The following is a 27,428-nucleotide window of genomic DNA, read 5'->3' as shown; positions in this document are numbered from 1 at the left end:
CCCGGTGGCCTGGTTTCCCGGAGGCCCACAACCCTGGGCCCCAGCCAGCTGACCCTCCTGTGCTCAGCCTCTGCAAGGACCACAAGGCCCGGCTTGGATTACAGGCTGAGGGGGTGCCAGGGGCATATGCAGGGGACTTTTCAGCATTGGAACAAAATGTCTGAGGAACGACAAGGGCCTTCCTTGTCTGTTCAGGGGAGGGGGAGGGGCGCAGTTGCAAAGACCTGCTCCGCCTCTGGGAACTTGCAGACTCGCAGAGAAATGAGGAACAAGGCCACAGTAGGCATGCGAGGAATGGCAGGACTCCGGCCCAAGGGCCCTGAGAGGAAGGCCATGGGTGCTCCAAGGGAATAATTGGCCTGTGCACGAAGGAAGCCTGGAGGGTCAGCTGTGGACAGGCCGTGGGGCAGGGAGAGCCTCCCAGATGGGTGGAAAAGCAGGACCTCAGGTAGGGAGGCAGAAACACTCCCGGCTTCCAAGAGTGCATTTGTAGAGCTACAAGGCTATAGCCTCCTCGTTCTCCTCCATGATATGGCAAAAAAAAAAAAAAAAAAAAGGTGGGGGACACGGGATGAGAAAAACAAGACTGTCCTTGACATCACCACTATTTAATTTTGTTCTGAAGTTCCAGTAATGTCATAAAACCCAAACCAGAAATGAGTGTAGAGCTATTGAAAGAGACTAAATTTTCATTATTTTCAAGGATATGGTTGTCTGCTCAAGAAATTCAAAAGCATCAACTGAAAAACAACTAGAATCACAATCCACTAGACATAAGTGGACACTAGCTGGACATGAGATAGCTAGCCAAATATCAACAGTTTTCCTGAATACCAGAGAAACCCCTATGGTAATGACAAAAAATAGAAGTTATCTAGGATTCAACGGAAAAAAGAAAACCCACAAGACATACAAAGAAAAGGAAAACCTTTCTAAGAGATATAAAGAGGAGACTCAAGGGACTTCCCTGGTGGCACAGTGGTTAAGAATCCGTCTGCCAGTGCAGGGAACACGGGTTCAAAGCCCTGGTCCAGGAAGATCCCACATGCCGCAGAGCAGCTAAGCCCGTGCACCATAACTACTGAGCCTGCGCTCTAGAGCCCGCGAGCCACAACTACTGAGCCCTCATGCCACAACTACTGAAGCCCGTGCACCTAGAGCCGGTGCTCCACAACAAGAGAAGCCACTGCAATGAGAAGTCTGCGCACCGCAACGAAGAGTAGCCCCCGCTCACCGCAACTAGGGAAAGCCTGTGCGCAGCAACGAAGACACAATGCAGGAAATTAATTACTTAATTTTAAAAAAAAAAGGAGACTCAAGTGTAAATAGAGAAAGATGTCTTATTTCTGGATGAAAAGTCTGAATGTAAAGACATAAATTCTTCCTGGGAGGAGAAAGCTTACAGTGAGCTCTAAGGAGCCATGGATGGACTGACACAATACCCAAGTCACCCAGACAGCGTCCTGCGCTGACACTCAGCCCAGACCAGGCGCTGGGGTTCAGGAGAGGACATCCTCCCATTCAGAAGGGGCAGCGTGGCCCAGTAAGGGGGAACCAGGAAAACTGGCTGACTCCCTAGAATTAGGAAGGTACACCATCATCTTAGCCAAGCCCCATCTGGCAAAAGTCAAGCTTTCAAAAGTGAAACCAGGGACTTCCCTGGAGTCCAGTGGTTAAGACCCTGAGCTTCCGCCACAGATGGCACAGGGTTCAATTTCCTGACTGGGGAACTAAGATCCCACATGCCATGTGGTGCGGCCAAAAAACTTTTAAAAATTTTAAAATAACGTAATTAAAAAAAAATGAAACCAGGGACTTCCCTGGCCATCCAGTGGTTAAGACTCCAAGCTTCCACTGCAGGGCACATGGCTTCAATCCCTGATCCAGGAACTAAGATCTTGCATGCTGCATGGCCAAAAAAAAAAAAAAAAAAGTGAGGCCACAAAACACTTAAAATATGTGAAGAACTTTCTAAGCATAAAAGAAAGGTCCCTTCCAGGCAGCATGGTCCTGTGGACACCAGGGTAAGGCTCCACCAGGAACCCAGAAACAGCTAGCCTTTCTCCCGAGTACATGAGAGAGGGGATTTCATGAAGCATGTGGCCGTGGCCATGGTCTTTCAGTGCCACTGGCAACTGGACGGCCAGACCCCCAAACCTCCCGCTGCACCGCCTCCTCAAAAGTCGGCATTCAAGGGGTGTCTAGGGAGTGACACTGAAAGAAGTTTCGCTGGCCACCACGCAGAGGAGAGATGCCCTGTTGCCAGCATCGTGGCTGAGACTAGATTTTGTTGTCAGGGACACAGAGCGTTTGTCAAGCCAGTCAACAGGCTCTACAACATGAAGCCTCACCCAGAGGGAAGCCTCAGTCTTCTTATCAGATGGACCCAAGTTAATCAGTCCTACTATCTAGACACCTCGAGACTCAAAGCAAACGCTTTCCTAGAAGGAAAACACAAGCACGTATTTTGGCAGGGAATAAAATCCTTGCCCAGTCAGAGAGGCTCCGCACTTCCAAAGTACTGAGTTTTGGCTAATTTCCTCTGAATTGACATTGTCACAGAAAACCCATGTTTCTGCTCAGATATTCTGTTGTGTGGATGTGAAACGGGAGAGGGGGTTACCAACCAGAACTGAGGGAACAGGCTCTCTCCTCTCCCTGTTTCAAGACTTGTATGCTAACACTGCTGGGGATACCACCTTCAAGACACTGCTCCTGACTGAGGGTAAACGCGCCTCTCTTGGCAAGTCTTATCGGGCCCCTAATCTGTGCGCGGTAAGGTCACACCTAAGATCTACATAAAAGCAACAAGGATCTTCTAAACTTTGGTTTACATCATCAAAGTATTTCTGAAAAGGAAAGCGTATATAGTTTTCTGTTTTTAAACAGAGGCTGTCACACAGAGGCTCTACTTTTTACAGAACGTTAAATGAGGACAGTCTTTAAATTCTTTAAGTGCATCGGGGGTGCCTTTATTCAAAGACTCAGCAACACCAAATTTTCCTGTCTTATAAAACAGCGTGGGTTACATCATGGTACAGAAATATGACAGAGCACCGGACAGCCCCAGGTAGAGGCCTACGCACTTGGACTCCAGCAAAGGGTCCATGTTTGGTGAGGCAGCGCGTGGTGGAAAAATTGTCTACGTTTCAATTTTTATTTTTAAAAAAGACATGTGTGTGTGTCTACACACACAGAAAATATCTGGAAGGATCTTCTAGTCTGTTGTCAACAGTGGTCACACTCAGGCCCATGACATTAGAGGCAAGGGAGGGGGGTGGTAAGGATGATAGGAGACACTTCTTAGCTTAGTCAATTCCCGTTACTATTTAATGCTTATAACAGACATGTTCTATATTTATAAAAAACAAAAAACAAAAACTAATGTCAGAACAAGGCCGTGTGGTGGAGTGGAAGGAAACGGCTTAGCTGTCAGATCCAGGGCCTCCCCCTAGACTGGCCACTAAACGATGTGACCCTGATCACGTGCCCTCCTCCTGCCGAGCCTCGCTTTGCATCTACGGTGAAGCAGGTGGGACCAGACCCTGTTGAGGTCCCCCCCCCGCCCCAGCATCGGGGACTGTGACTCTCCAAGAAAGTTTTCCTGGAGCTGGTCTTCGGGGCCCAAGCTTGAGCCCTGGAATTGTGCCTTCCTGATATACTGGAAGGAACAAGTCAGGAAATGCTCTTCCCTGGCCCCTGGGAGGCGGGGAGGCTTCTAACACTCTGATAAAAGCTGCATCCGTTATTTACACATGAGGCCATTCCATAGAAATTCCAGCTTGAATAATTCAGGGCGTTCAGGAAAGGTTTCTGTGTAAACAGCAGACATTTTCCACCCTACGGGATTCCTCCCCTGGTCCCTGCGCAGGCCAAACACTCCCCACGGCCACTCCGTCCCCTTCATCGTACCTCAATGGGCTGCCATTCGCCCAGGACAAACACATGCAGCATGTTCACATCTGGATCCTTGTGGAAGATGTTGGGCTTGGCATGATGCTGGAAGTGGCGATGGTTCCACCAGTTGGCGGAGGCACCCTGTCGAGGGGAAATGGGGTGAGCAGTGCAGTCCTCGATGGGTGGGGCGGGGATACCCATGAGAGGCCCGGCTCAGGAGCGGTTCCTAGCAGGTCCAATATTCAGGGCTGATTCCTCCATTATACACAGGGCCTCGGGCCCCCGACAAGTCAGAATGCGGCCCTGCCAATGCCGAGTCCAGAGTGCTGGGCAGCCCCTTGGCCAGGACTTCCATTTGGAGCCGGATCACTCCAACCCTCCAGGCCTGTTTCCCCCATCATAAGACGGTGCTGGTGATGGATGGAGAGGCAAGTGCTTCAGTACGTGTGGGGGAGCCTCAGCCCTCTGCCAACACCAGGCGTGAGGCCCCACACCCCTCATCTTCTGCTGTCTCCTGTGTGTTGTGCAGAGAGGAACACTTCTGTTTAGGGAACAATAAGAAGTGGCCCCTAGCATAGATGACCCAGAACTCCACCCCTAGGTGTGTACCCAAGAGAAATGAAAACACAGCCACCCAAAGACTTGTACACGAATGTTCCCAACAGCGTTATTTAAAATAACCAGAAAGCAGAAACAATCCAAAGGTCCATCAGCTGATGAATGGACAAATACAATATGGCAGATTCATACAATGGAATACTGTCTGGCCATGTCATAAAAAGGTGTGAAGTACTGACACGTGCTACAACATGGACACAACTGGAAAAGACGACACTAACTGAAAGAAGCCAGCCACAAAGGATTCCATTTCTGTGAAATGTCTAGCATAGGGAAATCCACAGACAGAGAGATGAGTGGTTGCCTAGTACCGGCGCTGGGATGAGGGGGTTGGGAGGTGATGGCTAAGTGGTGCAGGGCTTCTTTCTGGGATGACCAAGATGTTCTAAAACTGATTGTGATGGTGGTTGCACAAATCTGTGATTATAGTGCAAGTCATTGGTTTGTACACTTTGTGTGTGCGTGTGTGTGTGTGTGTTTTGCCTCGCCTCAAGGCATGTGGGATCTTAGTTCCCTGACCAGGGATCCAACCTGCGCCCCCTGCAGTGGAAGTGCAGAGTCTTAACCGCTGGACTGTCAGGGAATTCCCTAGTTTGTACACTTTAAATGGGCAAATTGTACAGCATGTGAATTATATCAAGAAAGCTTTAAAAAAAAAAAAAAAAAAGTGAAGACCAGAAGTGGTGCCTGCTCTCAGAGGGCCCACAGAACAGCTGGCAAGAGACAGCTCAACAGCCAGACAGGCCACTGCACTGAGAGGTGACAGCTGAGTCACGTCACGCCCAAAAGGCTTGGGGGAGGCTTAATAAACAATTGCCAACACAAACAGGTAAGAACTTACTGGTTCTAACAGGTAAATATAAAACTATGATTCTAGGGAATTCCCTGGAATCCCAGTGGTTAGGACTCCGAACTTTCACTGCCAAGGGCCTGGTTTCAAACCCTGGTCGGGGAACTAAGAACATTCAAGGCTGGCGGTGTGGCCAAAAATACTAATAACAGTAATAATAATAAAATTATGATTCTAGGAGACAGGAAGCATTACATGAGTATTTCTTTCAAGGCCACAAATCTGTTGCACCAGCTCCAGCTCTGGACACATTTTGAGAGCATGTCCCTCTACAAAGTCACCCAGTGACGCAAAGAAGGCAACAAAACTCCCCTGACTCTTCAGCATAAGGACTTCACTGGTGAGTTACTGCTCGACCAATCAATGCTTTGGCCAAGGGTCTGGCCATCTATAAAAAAAAGCCTAACTGCGAAAACAAATACTTTACTTGGAAGACATTTTGGTACAAACATAGTCTCTGAACCCTAATGGCCATGGGCGGGAACAGCTCTGAGCAGCTGTGGCCTTTGCAGTGACCTCAGGCCCTGTAAGCAAGACCCAACAGAGGAAAAAAACAAAGGCAGCGGATGAGAGCCCAGAGGATTGAGAAATCAGGTGACACACTGGCCGTTCTAGCCAAAAGGAACCAAATTCCTGGGAAGAGTGCAAGGGAGTTTCTGGCACAAAGAAATTAAGGGGCAAGGTATGTGAAGCACGATGTTTACAATACACCAAGCAAGAGATGTTTGTTGAATGAATAACTGGAGGAAAGAAAGGCTGTGAGCACCATGGGGATGAGAGGAGGCAAGGTGGGGCCATCCTTGAACTTGGCTTTGGGTGTAATGACAGAACATGTTTTGATGGTGCGCCTCTCGGCTGTGATTCTCTTCCACTCTTCACTGGCTCAACTCTACATATCCTTCCCGGGCCCTGGGAAGCCCTGCCTGACATGGAACAATGACCCAGTGCTGTGCTCTCGAAATGTGGTACCAATGCTGCCTGCCCTGGGGATGAGGTGGGGAAGGAGGCGAGCCCACGTCTATTGAGGGAGAGTAGGGCCTCACTCCACACTGAGGCAAACTCATCAACAATATTTTCAAAAATCTACCCTTGGGACTTTCCTGGTGGCACAGCGGTTAAGACTCCATGCTCTTAATGCAGGGGGCCCGGGTTCCATCCCTGGTCAGGGAACCAGATCCTTACATACATGCTGCAACTAAGACCCAGTGCAACCAAATCAAAAATCAAAAAAAAAAAAAAAAAAAAAAAAAAAAAAACCCAAAAAACTACCCTGTTGCTCATCTCATTTTCAGTTGAGAGAATTGCCAAGTTTGACAATTTCTCGTAACCAAGTGACGGTCTTAAATAATTTTTAATTAACTTAAACTGAAGTCAAATAATAATAAATCGGTTTCAGTATATATAATCAATTTAAACTACATATTGGGACTTTTAATATACCACCTTTCCAATTTTTAAGCAGTTTTCAAGTACTTTCATGAGCTGGGGAAAAAAAATCAACCATTAAAAAACAAACAAAAAACATACAAACGTGTATAAAGTACAAGTTTTTCTTCAGCTTCAGATTCCCATATGGCTCACACAGTCCTAATTTTTATTTGAAATGTTGGTATTTTGTTCATTGTGGATTTTTTTGGATTAATTTTGCTTTTTTTTTTTTTTTTTAAATATTGCATTAAAATGTTACTTATCTCAATTCCTGACTCTTTTTGGTGTCCCCTTAAATTTTGTACCCCTGGGACACACTTGGGTGCTTACTTGCCTCACCCTAGTTCCGGCCCTGGTGGCCCCAGATAAGGTTGTGAAGAGGCTGTGGGTTCCAAAGATCTCCATCTCTAGCTGCAGAGTCTAGATGACGCCAGACCTGGTGGTTTGCATTTTATCCTAAGTGCAATGCCAAATAGAGCTTTGACCTCTCAGAACTGTCTTTGTACAAGATCACCCTCGGGAAGAAATGGCTACCACAAGCGACACGGACTGAAAGAAAATGGGAAATCAGGAGATGGAGGGCTCATCTGCGGAACCCTACAACAGCGCAGGCTGAAGTAAGAAGCGGGTCCCAGCATCTCAAAGCTTCCAGCACCCTGTTCAGCACCCTCACCGGCTTGAGCTAAGACACACCCAAGTTGGCAGGGCACCTGAAGACCTCCCTGCAGCCAGCTCCTTTCTGTCCCAGCAAAGGGACCAGAAGAACAGCTGGACCCACAAGGCTTGTCTGCGGCTGTGTGGCCACTGGGTACCAGAGTGATTCCACGAAAGCTGTGATGCTCCGTGCTCTGGGGCACCCCTGGCTGAACTGCTCAGCCACACCACTGACCTGGACACAGCACGAAGGACACCGCTAGCAGGGGGCTGGCAAGACATCAGCAGAACCCAGGTTCCTGACCTCCTATAGTCTCCCAGCCCGAGGACCCTGTCACCCCAGAGTTTATAAGTCAGCATTCTAGATGGAGGCCAGTCCTCTGTCCTGACCTCATCTTCTGTCTGACACAAGAGCTGTGTCCCAGGGCCTCAGCTGACTGAGGGACACCAGCATGGAAAGGCCCTCCCCGCTCCCACCCAGAATCTGGAAAGAGGACACAGTCTATCTTTGTTAAGTGTGTGGGGATAACATGGATCCAGAGTGAAGTGTTACTTTCAATACTGAGGAAGGTTTTTCTCCAACAGAAAAGAGTATAAAATGAAACAAAGCACTCTACTATGTGCATCCTTCAGCCCTGAAATTCTGGAAAGAAACCAGGTTCTCAGATAACTCCAGGCTCAGGGCCAGGCAAACTGCTTGCTGAGGAACTGGTTATTAGTTCAATGGTAGTTCACCCCCAATCAGAACCACAGCCGGCAAGCCAAGGGCTGGAGGCAGTCCGGTCGCAGGGGAGAAGCTTAGCCCAGACACACAGCCCTTCCCAAGCCAGGGTGGGGAGGGAGAGGAGTCTTTAGGACACAGCCTTTCTTAGCAAGCAGCTGAATGCTGTTGGGATAGGGCTGGGGTGCAGGATGAGATCTGTTTTCCAAGTGAGAGGTGGCAAGGACTTACCCCCCAAACCAAGGAGGTAACGCTCATCACATCAGCACAAGGTCCTTGGCAAGTCCAGCTCGTCTTTTTGCAGACTTGCTGAGCTAGAAGGCTGTTTGCAGGTCTGCCTCCTGGTCTGCAGGGTGGTGGGAGAACTACCTCCCCTGCTGAGTTTAAACAGCTCTTGCCCTTTGTCTCAGCTGATCCGTACACTGTTGGATGTCCCTTACCTAAAGACTTATATGATGACAATATTCCCTTTTCATGCCCCCATGTATTTCCAGTGTACCAGAGATGGCTTCTGATAAAGGACTCATCTATAACTGAGTGATTAAAGATAAAAGCATAAATGACATGTAGTGGGAGGGGAGGGTATACATAAGGAAGACGAAGATTAGGGACAGTTGCTGTTTTATGTTTTGTTTTGTGTTTCCTGGCATCCAAGGGGGAAAAAAGGAAACACAATGTATCAGATAGCAAGCTTTACCTGATGGAGGGAAGTATACACTTTTATCTAGAGCGATTGCTTCTTCAGATACAAACTACTATATACAGAATGAATAAACAACAAAGTCCAACTGTGTAGCACAGGCAACTATATTCAATATCCATAGTGGAAAAGAATATGAAAAAGAATCTATATCTAAGAAGGTATATATACATATAACTAAATCACTTTGCTGTACAGCAGAAATTAACACAACATTGTAAACCAACTATACTCAATAAAATAAATTTAAAAAAGAGAGAGAGAGAGACTGCTTCTTTACTGGCCCCAAACTGAAAGAAATTTATTAGTAAGTCTTTAGGTAAGGAATAAATAAAATCAACTAAGAAGCATGTGCTTGTTTTTATAACTGGTTTTATGTGTCTAATGTGGTTAGGAGACAGGGCTTGGAAATTCAGAGAAGTGGAGGGTTGGCAGGTCCTGCAGGTCACTGACCTGACAGGGGACTTGGTCTGAGATGAAGTGAGATGGCCCTACACCAACCGCTACCTGATAGGATAGATGCCCGGGGCGGCTGACATTTACCTTTAAGTGACCGATGATGAACTTGTGGACGACGTGGTTCCACGTGGATTTCTTGTAAACAGAGAGGTGGCCATAATCGTGTTGTAGCCATCCAGCTTGGGCCTAGGGAGAGAGGGCCACGGATGCTTTCCCAGCGTCAGCACCCAGGCACCAGGCCTCTGCCGGGTGGGGGAGTCAGGGGGCGGGGGCTTCAAGTGACAGGTGAGACGGTCACGCCTCACCTGAGAGGTAGCAAGGACGAAGGCCGTAATGACGGTTGGAATCCAGCCACTGCCAAAGTAAGAGATGGTGAACCAGGCGATGCTCTCCATGATGATGATGTGGACCAGGTAGAGGACGAAGAACAGGTGGTTGCTCTTGAACAGGTTCATGTCCTGGGCGGTCTTCCTCAGGGCCCGGAAGTCCTCGGTGATCTGGGACTACGGAGCCAGAGCACAGGGAAGGAGTCAGCCGCTCAGCCACCCCAGAGGAAAGGATCCACACTCAAGCTCCACAGGAGCCCGGCCACCATGCACTGCCGCAGCTGCCGCCACGGAGCACCTGCCTGGGCTCGGCCTGGCCCTGGGACTATGTGTTTGTCCACAGCCAGTTCAGTGGCAGAGAAAGGATTTACCTTAAAAGCTTGCATTTAACATGGCAGCATTATCTGAAACAAGCGAACGGCGGTAACAACCCAAATCCCATCCGTGGATGAGCGGTTGAACAAAATGTGGTCTATACATACATGGAATATTATACAGCCTTGAAAAGGGAGAAAATTCTGACATATGCTACTTATGAATGAATCCTGAAGACATGAAGCTAAGTGAAATTAAGCCAGACATGAAAAAAAACCAAATACTTACGAGTGTCCTCAAATGAGATACCTAGAATAGGCAAACTCATCAACAGAAAGAATAGTGTTTACTAGGGGCTGGGCAGGGGGGACAGATGGGCAGTTAATGTTTAATGGGGACAGAATCTCAGTTTGGGATGATGAAAAGTTCTAGAGATGGATGGTGGTGATGGTTACATAACAACATGAGTGTACTCAAAGCCTCTGAACTGTGCACTTAAAAATGGCTCAAATGGGGAATTCGCTGGTGGTCTAGTGGTTAACACTGCTTCCACTGCAGGTGGCATAGTCAGGGAACTAAGATCCTGTGTGCTGAGTGATGCAGCCAAGTAAATAAATAAAATAAAGTAAATAAATAAATTAAAAAGCTTATATTTTCCACTCCCTGACATGTACCACTTGTTCTGGACCCTCTATCAGGCAGTTGAGGGCTGGGTGGGCACTGGGCACGTGGTACCAGTGAGACCGAGGAGGAATCAAGGGTGGCTCTGGGGAAAGGAGGGCATCACTGGGACAACGAGGGAAGCTAGGAGGCAGGGGCTGGGCAGGAGGGGGGAAGAAAGGCCAGATACAAGGGCGGGGGACTGGGCAAGAGGGAAAGGTGCCCAGCCTGGCACCCCTGAAGACCCAGAGGTGGAAAGGCTGGGAATGAACTACTCCCAGATGAGGGCCAGCCCAGGCTAGCAGCAGGAAAGGGGGCTCGCCAAGGCTAGCAGAGGCTCCGAGTCCTCCCCGACCCCAGATGATGAGCAGTGGATCCCCCTGCGCTGGCATGAAGGCTCCTTTGCCCCAAGCCCTACACTCTCCGTCTTGGGGTGGGACCCCCTCCGCCAGCAGACCCTCCCCTCCTTCCTTGTCCCCGCCGACTCACATTCTTGCCGCGGTCCTGGCTGGGCTCCTCAGGGGCCAGCTCGCCGATCAGCAGGGGCTTCATGAACTTGCGCACGAAATCAAGGTTGCTGTGGAAGGCCAAGAAGGCATCCTGGGAAGCGGAGGGCAGGTGGTGAGTTGGAGACCCCGGCCTCAGCCAGCGCCTCCGCCCCAGGGAAGGCAGGGCTCTCCAGCAGAAGCTCTGTGCCACTAGGACACCAGGACACCGAATGGGGCCTCAATGATCCGACCCCAGATGCTCTCACAGCCTCATCCTGGGGGCGATGCCACTTGGGGCTCCGCCCTGATGAGGGGCCGCTGAGCGCGCCATGGGTGTTAACAAAACCCAAAAACCGCAGCTGTGCCGGCTGTTACTGGATGAGTCACCCGCCCCCCCCAAGGGATGTACCGCCCGGGCACCGGCCTGGGCACAGCCGGGAACCAGATTCTTCTCGAGATGCTTGGTGGGCTGCCTGCTTCCCAGCGAACTGCATCGCCCACCAAGCCGTGCACACGCCTATCGACAAAAAAACCAAGCCTGGAGCCTACCACAAGCATGCAAAATGTGCTTCAGTCATGTTAAACCAAAAACAAATGCAGATTTACATACAATGCGTTTCTGGGGGTAGGCAGAAGCTTTTTCATATTTTGAAATGGTACGAAAATAATTATGAAGATTACGAAAACCTTTTCATGTAGAACTCTAAACGGTTACGTGTTAAGGTGGTGATATTATGCCTAGCTGAATCTTCATTACTTTCCACACTTTCTCTAACATTGCTGTATTGCTTTTAAAATTAAAAAAATAATAATTATGTGCCTTTTAATCTTTTTTTGTCGAATTAAAAAGTAAGGTGCATAGTTTTGGCAAAATTTAGAAAATCTGCAAAAGAACACAGAGGAAAATAAATACTACCCAGAGAGGGACCACCATTGCTAATATTTCAGGATTTTTTTCCAGTTTTTTTTCTATACATGTTACATATATTACATAGAAGAAATACAGCACCTCCATTAGAGATGAGCTGACAACAGACAGCCCCCGCCATGGGATGCAGTATGATGTTGCAGTGATAAACAAAGTTCACCTTGCATCAAACCAAGCCTCAAGGTCAAACATAATAGTGTACATCAACTATATTTCAACTTAAAGTTCTTTTTAAAAAACAAGTTTTGAGACTTTGCTAGGAGAGAGGGACAAGTCGCATGATACCATGAGAAACAATGAGAAAAATCAACGTAGCGGGAAAAAAAAAAGTGAGGGTGCACGTGTGTGTTTGTGGGGGGCGGGGAGCGGGGAGGATCCTAGATTAAAAGAGACAGAAGAAGATATACCAAAGGTTATAAAAACGGCAACGTTTGATTTGAAAGGCTTCCATGGTGGGGAGGGTGTAGGTAAAAACCCAGCAGTTATCCAAGACATTTTGCGGGTTGAATGAGAAATTTTGGATATGGACGAGATATCTGGTCACATTAAAGAATCACTAGTAATTTTCTGAAATGTAACAAAGGTTTTGTGATTATGTTAGAGAAGGTCCCTATTCTTAGCAGCAGATGAAGTGGTAGGATGATTGCAATTTATTTTCATATGATTCCACAGAAGGCAATGCATATATACATAAAGAGGAATACAGATGTGCAAAATATTGAGATTAGTGAATGTTGGTTGAGGATATACAAGTGCTTGATTCTTTCGACATTTCTGCTATGTCTGGAAATTTTCAAAATTTCTTAAAAAAAAGAGGAAGGAATGAGGAAGATGCTGACAACTCCTTAAAAATGGGTTCAGCCCCACCCGCCGCCCCGCCAAAGCGTCTCGCAGTAATTGCCAGTCTTCTCCCGGTCCCTGGCATCGAGCCCCTTTGCCTGGTCTTTGTTTTATTTATGTCTAGAACAGAATTACAAAGCAGCACTTTGTGCAGAGGAAAACAGGGCCCAGGATCTTTCAAAACTGTGTGTGCCCCCCTCGCTGAACAGAAAGGGATGGTAGCAGAGGATCAGAGCACGTGTATCTTCAGAGAAGAGATGAGCTGCTATTTCAGGGGCCCCGAGTAGGCAGCGAGGAGCCTGGGGTCTACTCTGGGCCAGCTGCCACACCCCCCCCACCAGCCTCTGTCTCCTCTGCAAGTGACGACCCTCCCAGCTCCAGTGTTCAAAGGCTCTGGGAAAGGGCCAGTTAGGAGCTTCTAAAGTCAGGGCCCAGGCATCGGTGGTACGGCAGTGAGCACAGCTGCCTTCCAAAGTCAGAGTCGAAAAAGGCTCTTTCATTGGTCCACCTCACATGACACCACGGCTTTTGAGAAACGAAGGGGAAGTTCTTGTTAAGGCAGTTTCCAGAGGAATAACGGCTGAAATAACGAAACAGCCTCTACTCTTCCCTGAGAGACAGTCTGTAGGTGCATCACCTCTCCTCCAGCGCCCGCTGCCCCCTACCAGCTCCAAGTCACACCTTCAAGCCTCTGCCTGGGCTGAGGAACCTAGTGGAGCAGACAGACTTCTGTCCTGACCAAGGCCACCCCTGGGCCATTTCCAGAGGGCTCCTGGACGGCCTCATCTCCCTGAGGCCAGGGGAGAGGAAGGGCCACGTGCCAGTGGGGGAGCCAGGAAAGTTGTCTCTATTACCTCCCTGAAGCCTCAAAGCCCCACTTTACAGAGGAAGGCACTGGAGCCCATGAAGGTGACTTCCAAGTGGCAGAGTCAGGGTCAAATCCAGCTTCACCCAACCCAGGGACCACGTCCCCACAAGCCTCACGCAGATTTAGAAAGGCCAGCTCTGTTGAATTGTCTCGTTGTCCACAGTAGATCCAGCCGCTTTCCGAGCAGTCCTGGTGGAAACTACCCTTGAACCCGCCAAGCTGGTTCCCAGGCTGGGGCCTCTGGCTCTTCCTTTTGCCTGGAACCTTCTGACTTTTCTGCTGTCCATGTTGTATAAAGGCCTCAATCAAAATGAGCTTCCTCCTCCTGAGAGCTGATCACTTTTTATATTTCCCCCTCAGCGTCCTGGGGCTGGCTCGTCCCTACCTACCACCCCATCTGAGAGAGCCACTCTCCAGCCCCACACTTTCTGGGACATCACCTTGTTTTTAACATTTATCAAAACCACAAGCTATGGGACTTCCCTGGCGGTGCAGCGGTTAAGACTTCACCTTCTAGTGCGGGGGGGGGGGGGGGGGGCGGGGGCGTGGCTTCATTCCCTGGTCAGGGGAGCTAGGATCCCACATGCCTCGGGGCCAAAAAACCAAAATATAGACAGAATATTGTAACAAATTCAATAAAGACTTTATAAATGGTCCACATCAAAAAACAACAACAACAAACATTTAAAAAAACAAAAAACACAAGCTATATTACGTGCGTGCTCACTTCTTTACTCTTTGTTTCCCCAACCAGAATATAAGCTCCACAAAAGGGTCAAGCCTGTCTCCTTTGCTGCAGGAACTCCAGCGGCAACAGTGATGCCAAACAGGGGCTCACGGGACCCCACAGCTGTGCACCCTCTCAGCCCAGGAGACTTTTCTACTCTTCGGCCATTCTGCACAACCCAGTTTGTGCTTCTGGAATATCTTCACCTTCTCGGTGACTGAGAACACGCAGGTATCAGTCACCAGAGCCATGGGTTTTGTGTACGTAACCCATGAATCTTTACCAGACTCTGTGAGACCCTATTTTAGAGATGAGAAAGGAGGTTGATGGAGGTAAAGCTACGTGCCCACGGGTCACACTCCAGGTACACCCAACTCTAGACTTTTCCGCTGTTCATGTTGTACAAAGGCCTTGATCAAAATGAGCTTCCTCCTCCTGAGAGCTGATCACTGTTTGTGTCTCCCCCTTGCAGGTGTCACAGATGTGTCTCACAAACTTGCAGCGGGTTCCCAATAGTCTCTCGGTTCATGCGTCTGACTGGCACAAGACAGGCCAAGGGGCAAGGCAGGACACAGCCAATCCAAACATTGTCTTTGGAACAAGAGTTGGAAGCAGGCTCTATCCTCGTCTGACAGGGAGATTGGAGCCAAAAGTATTCCAGGAAGAAGGCCAGGGACGCAGGTAAAGGGGAGGGAGTGTCCAATGGTTCGAGCAGGGCAGACCCACTCCCAGGAGGGTGGGTGTGCATGCTGGGTGCTGGAGAGGTCAGGCTGAGGACGGATGGAGGGCCAGAACACCCAGATTCCCAAACGCAAGACCTTCACCAGTCCCTGCTTCCACCATCGCGCAGCTCCCATGCCAGCTCCTTCTGCATGAAGACATCCTCCCTGCCTGGCCCCCAGGGGCTGAGCAGAACTCACAGCCTCTCCTGCACTGAGCATCAAGGTGTCTCGTCTTGTTTCTGGCTGTGTCCCCCTTCTCTGCAGAGCAAGGTGAATCTCTAATCCAGCTTCCCACTTCCGGGCACATGGCCAGGCACTGGGGAAGCACAGGAGAGGCAAACTCGGGGCAGACAACACTGCCGGCAGCAGCCCTGGGACCTGGGACTCTGCAGAGCAAGGGGTTAGAGAGGGAGAAGCAGAGGAGGGACCCTGAGTTCTCAACTGGAGACAGGGATGCTGACTTCCTTTCCACAGCGGAGAGACGCAGGCAGGATGCATGCAGGGCAGGCAGGAAGCCCATGTCCCCTCCAAGAGAAAGAAGCGATGGAGGCTGGGGGTGAGGCATGCTCTGTGGCCAATGGGTCCTTGGCAAGAGCATCCCTGCTGGTGTCAGGCACAGGCAACCGGGGCATGAAGGGATTACAGCAAGGAAACATACCTCAATAAGACACCAGGGATGCTGGGGCTGGGGGTGTGATCTTTCTGGAGGCTACAGCCAGCAGGAAGTGGACTGCTCCTACCAAGATCTAGCAGAGCTGCCCTCCAGGGACAACTACAGGAGGGATTTCATTTTCATCTACGTGCCTTTTACCTTTGGCAAAAAGGAGGTCACCAAGGTTCCTCTGCTTCACACCTGTTCTTTTCCTGTTTACTGAACTCCCTACCAGGTGTGCTGGGAACATGTACGCATGTGCACAGGAGGCCCAGGGTCCCGCAGTAAGGTCCCCTCACACATGTAGAGTGTTCTGAAGTTTAAAGAATGATCTCACCTACAGCCAATTTGAGCCTGATAGTAACCTTCCCATTTCATAGACCTGGAAAGTAAAGCCCAGGGTTAAGTGCCTTGCCTAGAATTCCTAAAGCGGGGACTCAAACCCAGGTCCTCTGCCTCTCAATACCTTGACCCTCCTGCCTTAAGGAGGCTGGAGATTCCTTCCATTGTCAACCTGCTGCCTTTCCCCAGGAACAGCATAGGAGCAAGTTAAAAGATGGAATGAATCCTGACCTCATCTTGCCTTCCCTAGGTTCCAAGAAGCGACCAATGCAGACGGGGTAAGAAAAGTCATGGAGACAATGGGGGCAGAAGTGGGGGGGGGGGGGGGCAGAGGGTCCAGAATCAAGTCCCAGTTTGAAAGCAGAGAAGCAAATGCAGCAGATGCACTCACTATCTGTGAATTACTCATCTTTGTGCCCAGGGCCAGCTCAGAGCCACAGAGACACTGGAATACGTATGTGATGAGTCTCTGTTAAAGATTAAAAGTTCGGGGCGGGTGGGGGGGAGGCACTGAGATAAATTAGGAGTTTGGGATTAACATACACATACTACTATATATAACATAGATAAACAACAAGGACATACTGTAGAGCACAGGGAATTATACCCAACATCTTGTAATAACCTATAATGGAAAAGAATCTGAAAAAGAATTTATATATACACAACTGAATCACTTTGCTGTACACTTGAAACTAACACAACATTGTAAATTAACTATACTTCAATTGAAAAAAAAAAGCAGAAAAAAAAATCTGCAGTGGTGGAGCTCTGCCCCGAAAGAGGAGAGACACCCCTGGGAAACAGGCGAGGGCTCCTTTTGCCCACAGCAAGGCAAAGACCAGGCAAGTGCCAGAGGACCAGAAGGGAAGAAACCCAAGGTGGAAAGAGGAAGGAAGGAGGAGAAGAGGAGGGAAGGGAAGGTGAGCTGGGACGTCTCCGCGATGGTAGATCCTGAGTTTAGGTCTGAGTGCTGCCAAGAGAGCAAGGCTTTTTTTTGTTTGTTTTTGTTTTGGCTGTGTTGGGTCTTCCTTACTGCGTGCTGGCTTTCTCTAGTTGTGGTGAGGGGAGGGGAGGCTACTCTTCATTGTGGTGCAAGGCCGTCTCATTGCAGTAGCTTCACTTGTTGCAGAGCACAGGGCCTAGAGCATGCAGGCTTCAGTAATTGTGGTGCACGGGTTCAGTAGTTGTGGTGCCTTCCTGGACCAGGGGTTGAACCCGTGTCCCCTGCATTGGCAGGCAGATTCTTAACCACTGCGCCAACAAGGAATTCCAAGAGCAAGGTTTTTAAACACAAGAGCAATGAGAGCTACTCCCTACAGGGCGGATGGGAGCGTTAAACGAGGTAACCCGTACCTATGTGCTCTGTGAGCTGTAAACATTTAGTTTCATTTGTTATTCTTGCAGGCAAAAAGGACCAAATGACAATTGCACTTGCCCCTCCCTAGACCGTTCTTCTGGGGAGGAGGCTGTCCTGACATCTAAGGTTTTCTCTTCAACAGGAAAATCCCCTATTGAGGCCCCGGATTATCTGGCTTCCTTGACTGCCAGCCTCTGGTGAGGATACTACTACTGCATCGTGACTGGCTCATAACAATGCATTCAAGCGCTCCAGATCTGACCTCCATCGGCTGATCAGTCCTTCCCAAACTTCACATGACGTAAATACTCTCTCAAACACTCTCTCGCTCTCCCAGCTGGGAGGAAGAAGTCCATGCCCTAAGGGCAAAGCCACCTGCTCAACAGCCAGAAAATGGACAGAGTCTCCCCATTCCTAGCCTGTTCCTGCCTCTCTCAAGTCCCCTGCCCAGAGCCCCCAGACTTCCTGTGGCCTTTTTCCAACCTGGTCCCAGGAGAGAGAGAGAGAGAGAGAGAGAGAGAGAGAGAGAGAGAGAGAGAGAGAATATTCAGTTGCTCACTTCATTATTCAACTAGATTCGTGCATTTCATGCCCCAAAAGTTTTATCTCGGAAGGCAGTAAACTCTGGGCATTAGACATTGTCTTTATGTCTTGCTACACCAAATAGAAATCTCATGGATTTTAAAATTTTTGCTCCAGATTCCTCTTTGTTTACAGTCTAGCTGTTACATAATCCTCACTCTTTTGCTCAAGGAAACCTTTGGTATCCTATTACAAGTTAATCACTAGAGGGATGTTGCCTATAAGCTTAAATTATACATAATTGCCCATCTCTGGGAGCCCTGCTTCTCAAGTAATGAACATTAAGCTAAAATACCTTTGTTTAGCTCACAGGAAACATCCTGACCAGGCCCACCTATGAATGACTGCCTGAAGGAAAAAATTAACACATACACTCCCTCCGGAGTCTGACGGGAACCAGGAAGTTATTTGACTTTATTCCCTCTCCTTTTAGTATAAAAGGAGCCTGAATTCTAACGCAGGTAAGATGGTTCTTTGGGGCACCAGCCCACCATCTTCTCAGTTTGCTGTCTTTCTGAATAAAGTCGTTACTCTTTGCCCCAGCAACTCCTCTCTAAATTATTGGCCTGTCGATTACTGGCCTGTTGGTTAATGGCCTGTCCTGCGGCCAGCAGTATGAGCTTAGACTCAGTAACAGTAACACTCCATTGCATTTATCTAGTGCTTACAGTTTATAAAATGCCTTGCCACATAAGAAAATATATTTATTTAACACTAAGGAATAAACAGACCAATTCATTGGATTTGACTTTTCCTTCTAGGAAACTTTTTGGTGAAGGCTCAACCAGGGCAGGAATCTTCAGAATGAAATCATGGAAAGACCTCAACCAGGAGTCAGGTCTTTACTTGGGAATCACTCTTACCCCATCTCCTCACAGGGCTGTGGAAAGGTCCCAGTTGAGATAATATACTGATGGTGCTTGAAAATCTTAGACCCACCTACGTTCGGTATCACAGCCCCAAGGGCTCAAGCCGAGTTCACAAGCAGGTAAAACGGGATGGGGCCAAAAGCTGTAGGCACTATCGCTGACCCCCTGCCCGCTAAAGCAGAGAGCAAGTAGAAGCTTAGATTATAGCTGCCTGATCTGTCCCCTTGACTCTGCCCGACCCAATGAGCCAGAAGAGTTAGCAAGATCTAGAGTTCCACCAACTGACCGGGCCCATACAGCTTGGACGGCAAAAGTCCAAACAGGTCAGCAGCATGCCAGACCTCCAGGTGGAATGAGCTGTGGCAAGCTGATCTCTCCCTAGTCACCTTTCCCAAGTTCTCCATGCCACCAGACTTGCTCTGCTTCCAGCTCACTGCCACCAGGAAAGGCCCCTTTCTTCCCTCCCTGTCTCTGTTCTTTGAGTATCCGGCTGCACCCAAAGAATAAGCAAAGATTTGGGACGGGGGGTTAGGGGGCGTGGTGGGGGTGCTGTGTATTCACACAGCTGCAGGTTTGGTGCCTAAGGTGAGGGTAAGATGGGCAGTCCTGGCTCCAGGAAGATCCCAGGGCCCCACTACCTTTCGGAGGACAAGATGAGGGAAGGGCATTCCTGGCGGAATTTGGGAACAGAGTAATCTCGGGTGCAGCCGGACCTGCCAAGCCAGCCTAGTGCTGCTAAATCGTCCCATCTCCACCTGGGCTCCGCAAACTCCAGCAAAACTCCTTTTTCTTTCCGCCGATTCCCACGCGGGGTCCCCAAGAAAGCTGACACTTGGAGGGGGGGAGGAGGCGGGCGACGCGGGGGAGGGGGTCCTGGTAATCTCTGAGGCCATGGGAACAGGAGCTACCAGGCGGTGTCTCCGAGGCAGCCATTGCAGACCATCTGTGGGACTGGAATTCCAAAAGGAGGGAGCCCTGGCCGGGGACGAGCTTTCCTTCCCCGCCCCCTTGTCTGGCTGGAGAGTGGGGGATGCGCGCCGAGTCCCACACCTGGCTGCTCTCCCGCTCCTCTCCGCGGGGCTTAGGGGCGGCCATCTTCCACGCTGGGGGAGCCAAAGCCCCAGGGCCCCGGCGCCCCCTTTGCGGAGTCCCAGGCTTCCCCTGAACTCGCAGGGAAGAACGCGCGCCAAGGGTGCGCGCGGCAGATCCTGCACGGTTCTCCACCGCTCGGATCTGCCTCCCGGGCTCCCGAATTCGACCCCCACCGCATGTTGGCCCAGCTGCCCCAGAGGACGAAGATTCGGGGCAGGGGGATGCGCTTAGGAGACACTTTCCTTCCCTCCAGGATGTCCCAAGCTCCACTCGGCGCTGGAGGTCTTGTTTGGCGCCCTGGGACCCACGGCATCTGACTCCCTCCTGCAGCAGAGAAAGGTGGCGGAAGAGGCCGCAAACCCTTACCGTAGCATCTTCCCCTGCGTAGTGCCCGATGACCCGCTGGCCACCCGGGTGCCGGTTGGACCATTCGGTGATGTTGTAGACCTTGCGGTCGATGACGAGCCACTTGTCTGTGCGCAGGTTGTGCTTCTGAATCTCTTCCCAGCGAAAGGTAGGCATCGGCGCCTCGCGCTCGGTAGCCCCCTCGCCCTGGTTCCCCCCCTTCCCCATGCTGCCTGCCGACTGGGCTGCCCCGTGCACTGCGGTAAGGGCGGCCCGGGCCCTCCTCGCTTTCGGCTTTGTCTTCTCCTACTCCTCCTCCCACCTCGCCCCCTCCCCCAGCCTCCTCGCCTTCGCTCTGGAGTATCGCTGCCTTCCCTCCTGGCTTCTCAGTGCTCCCAAGCAGTCCCCTCCCTCCGCCCCTCCCTCCACCCGCCAGCCCGCGGAGGACTCTTGCCTCCAGTAAAAACTCCCCAGTAGCTCAGAGCCTCGAAGCCTCCTCTGCCCGCCCCTCTGCCTCCCCCAGCCCGGGGCTTCGCATCCTCCCGCGTTCCCCTCCGCCGGGGTTTCCACAGTGATCAGCAGAGCGCCTGCACCAATCCGGGCGCGTCGCCCCGCCTGCCATTGGCCCAGGAGGATCTTTCGAAGGCCAGCGGGCTGGAGCAGCGGTCCCCGGCTCCCCCGCCTGCCCGGCCACGCGGAGTCGAAAGGGGCCCGGAGGCCGGTTACGTGTCCGAACACCTCCCTTCCCCGCTCCAGCCGGGGGAGCCAGAGGAGATGCCATGAGAGCCTGGCGGGCGAGCGGGGGCGGCGGCTGGGTTCCGCGCGCTTACGCGCACGCCCACGACCCGCGTCTCGGGGTTTGCACCTGATGCCCGCACAAAGAGGGTCCCGCCGCTCCTCTCGCTCGGCCGGGGGGACTAGCCCGAGGCCAGGCTGGCGGGCGCGCCGGCGGCGCCGAGCCGCCCGGCTGGCGAGCTCCACTCTGGGACTGGCCTGGTTACGTGACGCCCTCCCCTAACCCGCTGGAATCGGGACTCCAGTATCTCCACATTGTCCGCGCTATCCACACTGGCGCCCTCCTGCAGCCTCCCTGGGGGAACGAGGTGGCCTGCGGCTGGCCCAGGGCCTGTAATTAGTGCATCTTAGAAAAGAATCGTGGAACCACTGATGTGCTTGCTTCCCTGTGTTCGGCGCCATGGTGGAAGGGCGGGCTTGCGGGGAGTGGACGGGGGGGGGCGAAGGGGGGGTGGTAATGGTCGGGGGAGTGGGGACGCGAGGACTACGTTCTTGCCCGGAACTCAGGAATCTCACAGCCAATTTGGGGGAACTACCATGGAAACAATACAGGACCTCGTATGATTAATTGTTCAGTGATGTTATACTGACCCCAGGAAATAAAGATGGGGGGATCAAAAGGGTAGGCCTGTGCAAGCCCCCAGATGCCAACTGGACAGAGCTGCTTAGGAACAGTGCCCTAGTGAAAGGAGTGCCTGGGGTCCTGGCTTCAGAAAGTTGAATTCCTCTACCCTTTCAGGGTTTTGACTGGTCTAATAATTAAATCGATATGACATTAACAGGAGAAAAACCAGCATTTAATATGTATACCTCCTGTATACATGTGAGATACCCAGAAAAACTGAGTAACTCCCCCCCCAAAATTGCAAAATGGCAGAAGGTCTTCACCTTAAATACCATCTTCAGTTAAAAACAAAAGATTTGGGGGGTAGGGTGGCAGTTATGGGAGGTCACCAGGAAAAGTACAGTAAAGAAGGTTAGGTTTTGTGCGGATTTAAGGCCTTATCTTCTGCACTGATAAGAGCTTCTAGAAATAAGGTCATCCTCCTCTTCCTGGTACATTGAGGGAGATACTCTTACAGATGTAGATTTCCCCTATACATGTGAATGTCTCTTACAAAAGGGTAACTTCTACTTAGTTTTCAGAGCTTCTCATGGTCTGCAATTTCTTAAAAATAATCAGCCAAAAATAACCCTTATGCCAAAGAGAGATATTTTGTGGTGGCAACTTCTGCTCCCCTTTGGTCCTGCCTTTGAAAATTCTCCAAGATGTTTCACAATCCAGAAGCTAAATTGATAGATTGCTTATTGAACCAATTTCCCAGTGGTGACAACAGGTCAGTGCACTTAAAGAGATGTGTCTCATCTCAGGAGGCAGGTGATGCAGCTAGGCTCCCAAAGTTAGGCCTATATTGTGCAGGAAATCAGGTGTTTAATATGAGGAATTTCTATGGAAACAAACAAACAAACAAAAAAAAAAACAAAGGTGAATGGCTAGGGCAAATTATAAACCCAATGTGTGAGTTCTGAGAGCTGCCAATGAGAGCTGACATGATTTCTAGATGCCAGACTCGAAGCATCTCCAGGTGCAGTGAGGGCAAGTGGTGGCATCTGACAGATTCTCCTTGTTTGCAGTTTGCATGTCTCTGATAGTATCGGGCATCATGGTGGCCCATTGAACGTTTCTGAGTGACCCAGACAGCAATAAGCACAAAGAATATTGTCTAAACATGAGCTATTGTGGCAATTTCTCTGAAGTTTCTATCAAGTCATTCATATTCAGTTTGTAGGGCTTCGGGGAAAAGAGCAGCTTTTGTTCTTCGTGATTCTGAGTCAGAAGAGTGGGAGAAAATTGGAAACTTTTTACTTTGGAATGTCATAACCAGATACTGGAGGAAACTAGAAGAATTCAGGATCCAGTTCAGTTCACAAGTAAATAACAAAATCTCACAGGAAGAACAGCACTAGAGTCTGATATCCACAAAGGTGTGCTATTGAAACAATTTTTCTCTTTAATCACCCTAGGGCTTCCATGGTGGCGCAGTGGTTAAGAATCTGCCTGCCAATGCAGGGGACACAGGTTCGATCCTTGAGCCGGCAAGATCCCACGTACCACGGAGCAACTAAGCCCTTGCGCCACAACTACTGAGCCCACTCGCAGCAACTACTGAAGCCTGCACGCCTAGAGCCTGTGCTCCGCAACGAAAAGCCACCGCATTGAGAAGCCTACTCACCATGACGAAGAGTAGCTCCCCCTCACCACAACTGGAGAAAGCCCATGTGCAGCAACGAAGACCCGATGCAGCCAGAAAATAATAAAATAAATAAATGATAAAATAAATCTTTAAAACAAAAATCATCCTAATTTCTACTAAAGATATCCAAATTAAGACTAATTTGTTTGCAAATAGGTCGTCTCAACTTGATCAGATTATTCACATAAGAATAGCAATTGATCATATATAGGCTCTTTTTTAAAGTTAAGAAATTAATTAATTAATTTTTCCTGTGTTGTTCTTATTGCTGCTGTAATGCTTTATTTTTTTAAAGAACTTTTGTTGAGATACAATTGACAGACAATAAACTGCATATATTTAAAGTGTACAATTTGATATTTTTTTTCTTATTAGTAATGTATATATGGCAATCCCAATCTCCTAATTCATCCATCCTCAACCACACCCCCCCCCACTTTCCCCACTTACTGTCCATATGTTTGTTCTCTACATCTGTGTCTCTATTTCTGCCTTGCAAACTGGTTGATTTGTACCATTTTTCTATATTCTGCCTATATGTGTTAATATACGATATTTGTTTTTCTCTTTCTGACTCACTTCACTCTGTATGACAGTCTCTAGGTCCATCCATGTCTCTACAAATGTCCCAGTTTCATTCCTTTTTACAGCTGACTAATATTCCATTGTATATATGTACCACATCTTCTTTATCTATTCCTCTGATGATGGACATTTAGGTTGCTTCCATGTCCTGGCTATTGCAAATAGTGCTGCCATGAACATTGGGGTGTATGTGCCTTCTTGAATTATGGTGTTCTCTGGGTATATGCCCAGCAGTGGGATTGCTGGGTCATATGGTAGTTCTATTTTTAGTTTTTCAAGGAACCTCCATGCTGTTCTCCATAGTGGCTGTATCAATTTACATTTCCACCAACAGTGCAAGAGTGTTTCCTTTTCTCCACACCCTCTCCAGCATTGACTGTAGATTTTCTGATGATGCCCATTCTAACCGGTGTAAGGTGATACCTCATTGTAGTTTTGATTTGCATTTCTCTAATAATTAGTGATGTTGAGCAGTTTTTCATGTGCCTCTTGGCCATCCATATGTCTTCTTGGAAAACTGTCTATTTAGGTCTTCTGCCTATTTGTGGATTGGGTTGTTTGTTTTTTTGATATTGAGCTGGGTAAACTGTTTATATATTTTGGAGATTAGTCCTTTGTCTGTTGATTCGTTTGCAAATATTTTCTCTCCCATTTTGAGAGTTGTCTTTTCGTCTTGTTTATAGTTTCCTTTGCTGTGCAAAAGCTTTTAAGTTTCATTAGGCCTCACTTATTTTTGTTTTTATTTCCATTACTCTAGGAGGTGGGTCAAAAAAGATCTTGCTGTGATTTATGTCAAAAAGTGTTCTTCCTATGTTTTCCTCTAGGAGTTTTATAGTGTCTGGCCTGACATTTAGGTCTTTAACCCATTTTGAGTTTATTTTTCTGTATGGTGTTAGGGAATGTTCTAATTTCATTCTTTTCCATGTAGCTGTCCAGTTTTCTCAGCACCATTTATTGAAGAGGCTGTCTTTTCTCCAGTGTATATCCTTGCCTCCTTTGTCATAGATTAGTTGACCATAGTTTATCTCTGGGCTTTCTATCCTGTTCCGTTGATCTATATTTCTGTTTTTGTGCCAGTACCATACTATCTTGATTACTATGGTTTGCAGTATAGTCTGAACTCAGGGAGTCTAATTCCTCCAGCTCCATTTTTTTCCCTCAAGATTGCTTTCACTATTTGGGGTCTTTTGTGTCTGCATACAAATTTTAGGATTTTTTATTCTAGTTCTGTGAAAAATGCCATTGGTAATTTGATCAGGTTTGCATTGAATCTGTAGATTGCTTTGGGTAGTATAGTCATTTTCACAATGTTGATTCTTCCAATCCAAGAACATGGTATGTCCCTCCATCTGTTTGTGTCATCTTTGATTTCTTTCATTAGTGTCTTATAGTTTTCTGAGTACAGGTCTTTTACCTCCTTGGTTAGGTTTATTCCTAGGTATTTTATTCTTTTTGTTGCAATGGTGAATGGGATTGTTTCCTTAATTTCTCTCTCTGATTTTTCACTGTTAGCGTATAGAAATGCAAGAGATTTCTGTGTGTTAATTTTGTATCCTGCAACATGATCAAATTCATTGATTAGCTCAAGTAGTTTTCTGTGGCATCTTTAGGATTTTCTATGTATAATATCATGTCATCTGCGAACAGTGACAGTTTAACTTCTCCTTTTCCAATTTGGATTCCTTGTATTTCTTTTCTTCTTTTTTTTTTTTTTTTTTTTGTTGTTGTCTGAGGTTTATTGAAAATATTACAGCACAGCAGAAAGATTCAAACGGCTCCACGTGGTGTTTTGAAATTCATCCCAACTGTAGGCTGGGTGACCTGCAGGTTGGACAGATTGCCAAAGTCCAAGAGCTTCAGCATTTCCTTAGTGTCTGGATCTACTTCAATGATCTCCTGATCCAGGGCTGAGACCTCAGGCACGTAATTATCTCTCCTCTCCCTCTCCTCCTCCTGCAGCTTGATGGAGATACCTCTCACTGGGCCTCTCTGAATCCACTTCATCAGATGTGTGACATAGCCTGTGATCTTGCTGCGGAGCTTCTTACTGGGAATAATGGCTATCTCCTCGCACACACGCTTGTTGGTGTGGAAGTCATTATCCAGGCGCGTGTAGTACTCCTCAATGATGACCCGGGTCACCTTCTTCATGGTTTTGGTGCGAACGCGGCCCATGTTGGCGGGTCCTTGGTAAAAGAGCCCTTGTATTTCTTTTTTCTTCTCTGATTGCTGTGGCAAGGACTTCCAAAACTATGTTGAATAGTAGTGGTGAGAGTGGACATCCTTGTCTTGTTCCTGATCTTAGAGGGAATGCTTGCAGTTTTCCACCACTGAGAATGATGTTTGCTATGGGTTTGTCATATATGGCCTTTATTATGTGGAGGTAGATTCCCTCTATGCCCACCTTCTGGAGAGTTTTTATCATAAATGGGTGTTGAATTTTGTCAAAAGCTTTTTCTGCATCTCTTGAGATGAACATGTGGTTTTTATCCTTCAATTTGTTAATATGGTGTATCACATTGATTGATTTGTGTATATTGAAGAATCCTTACATTCCAGGGATAAACCCCACTTGATCATGGTGGATGATCCTTTTAATGTGTTGCTGGATTCTGTTGGCTAGTATTTTGGTGAGGATTTTTGCAGTTAAATTCATCAGTGATATTGGTCTGTAGTTTTCTTTTTTTGTAGTATCTTTGACTGGTTTTGGTATCAGGGTGACAGTGGCCTCATAGAATGAGTTTGGGAGTGTTCCTTCCTCTGCAATGTTTTGGAAGAGTTTGAGAAGGATGGGTGTTAGCTCTTCTCTAAATGTTTGATAAAATTCACCTGTGAATCCATCTGGTCCTGGACTTTTGTTTCTTGGGAGATTTTTAATCACAGTGTCAATTTCATTCCTTGTGATTGGTCTGTTCATATTTTCTCTGTCTTCCTGATTCAGTCTTGGAAGGCTATACCTTTCTAAGAATCTGTCCATTTCATCCAGGTTGTCCATTTTATTGGCATATAGTTGCTTGCAGTAATCTCTTATGGTGCTTTTTATTTCTGTGGTGTCTGTTGTAACTTCTCCTGTTTCCTTTCTAATTTTATTGATTTGAGTCCTCTCCCTCTTTTTCTTGATGAGTCTTGCTAGAGGTTTATCAACTTTATCTTCTCAAAGAACCATCTTTTAGTTTTATTGATTTTTGCTATTGTTTTCTTTGTTTCTATTTCATTTATTTCTGCTGTGATCTTAATGATTTCTCTGCATCTACTAACTTTGGGTTTTGTTTGCTCTTCTTTCTCTAGTTTCTTTAGGTGTAAGGTTAGAATGTTTATCTGGGATTTTTCTTGTTTCTTGAGGTAGGCTT

At 48.3% G+C, this 27,428-nt stretch overlaps 2 protein-coding genes across 3 annotated transcripts in view; both read right to left on the bottom strand.

Moving 5' to 3' along the window:
• FADS2 (fatty acid desaturase 2) overlaps positions 1 to 20,817 on the bottom strand; it is a 39,260-nt gene extending 18,443 nt beyond the window's left edge. For both annotated transcript variants that reach the window (XM_057727614.1, XM_057727613.1), the window contains exons 1-5: positions 20,465 to 20,817; positions 11,118 to 11,228; positions 9,633 to 9,830; positions 9,412 to 9,513; positions 3,913 to 4,038 (exon numbers count right to left, since the gene is read on the bottom strand). In XM_057727614.1, the coding sequence (XP_057583597.1) occupies positions 3,913 to 4,038; positions 9,412 to 9,513; positions 9,633 to 9,830; positions 11,118 to 11,228; positions 20,465 to 20,671 (744 nt within the window). In that variant the 5' untranslated portion in view covers positions 20,672 to 20,817. The remainder of the gene's footprint in view (positions 1 to 3,912; positions 4,039 to 9,411; positions 9,514 to 9,632; positions 9,831 to 11,117; positions 11,229 to 20,464) is intronic.
• A 4,725-nt stretch (positions 20,818 to 25,542) lies between these two features.
• LOC130849053 (40S ribosomal protein S17-like) lies at positions 25,543 to 26,286 on the bottom strand. The gene has a single exon (XM_057727619.1). The coding sequence runs from the start codon at positions 26,251 to 26,253 to the stop codon at positions 25,846 to 25,848; it is 408 nt and encodes a 135-aa protein (XP_057583602.1). The 5' UTR covers positions 26,254 to 26,286; the 3' UTR covers positions 25,543 to 25,845.
• Positions 26,287 to 27,428: the final 1,142 nt, after the last annotated feature.

This window comes from Hippopotamus amphibius, chromosome 3 (assembly GCF_030028045.1).
Source record: "Hippopotamus amphibius kiboko isolate mHipAmp2 chromosome 3, mHipAmp2.hap2, whole genome shotgun sequence".
Lineage (NCBI taxonomy): Eukaryota > Metazoa > Chordata > Mammalia > Artiodactyla > Hippopotamidae > Hippopotamus > Hippopotamus amphibius.
The sequence above is the reverse complement of the archived record's forward strand: the minus strand, read 5'-3'. Positions and strand labels throughout refer to the sequence as shown.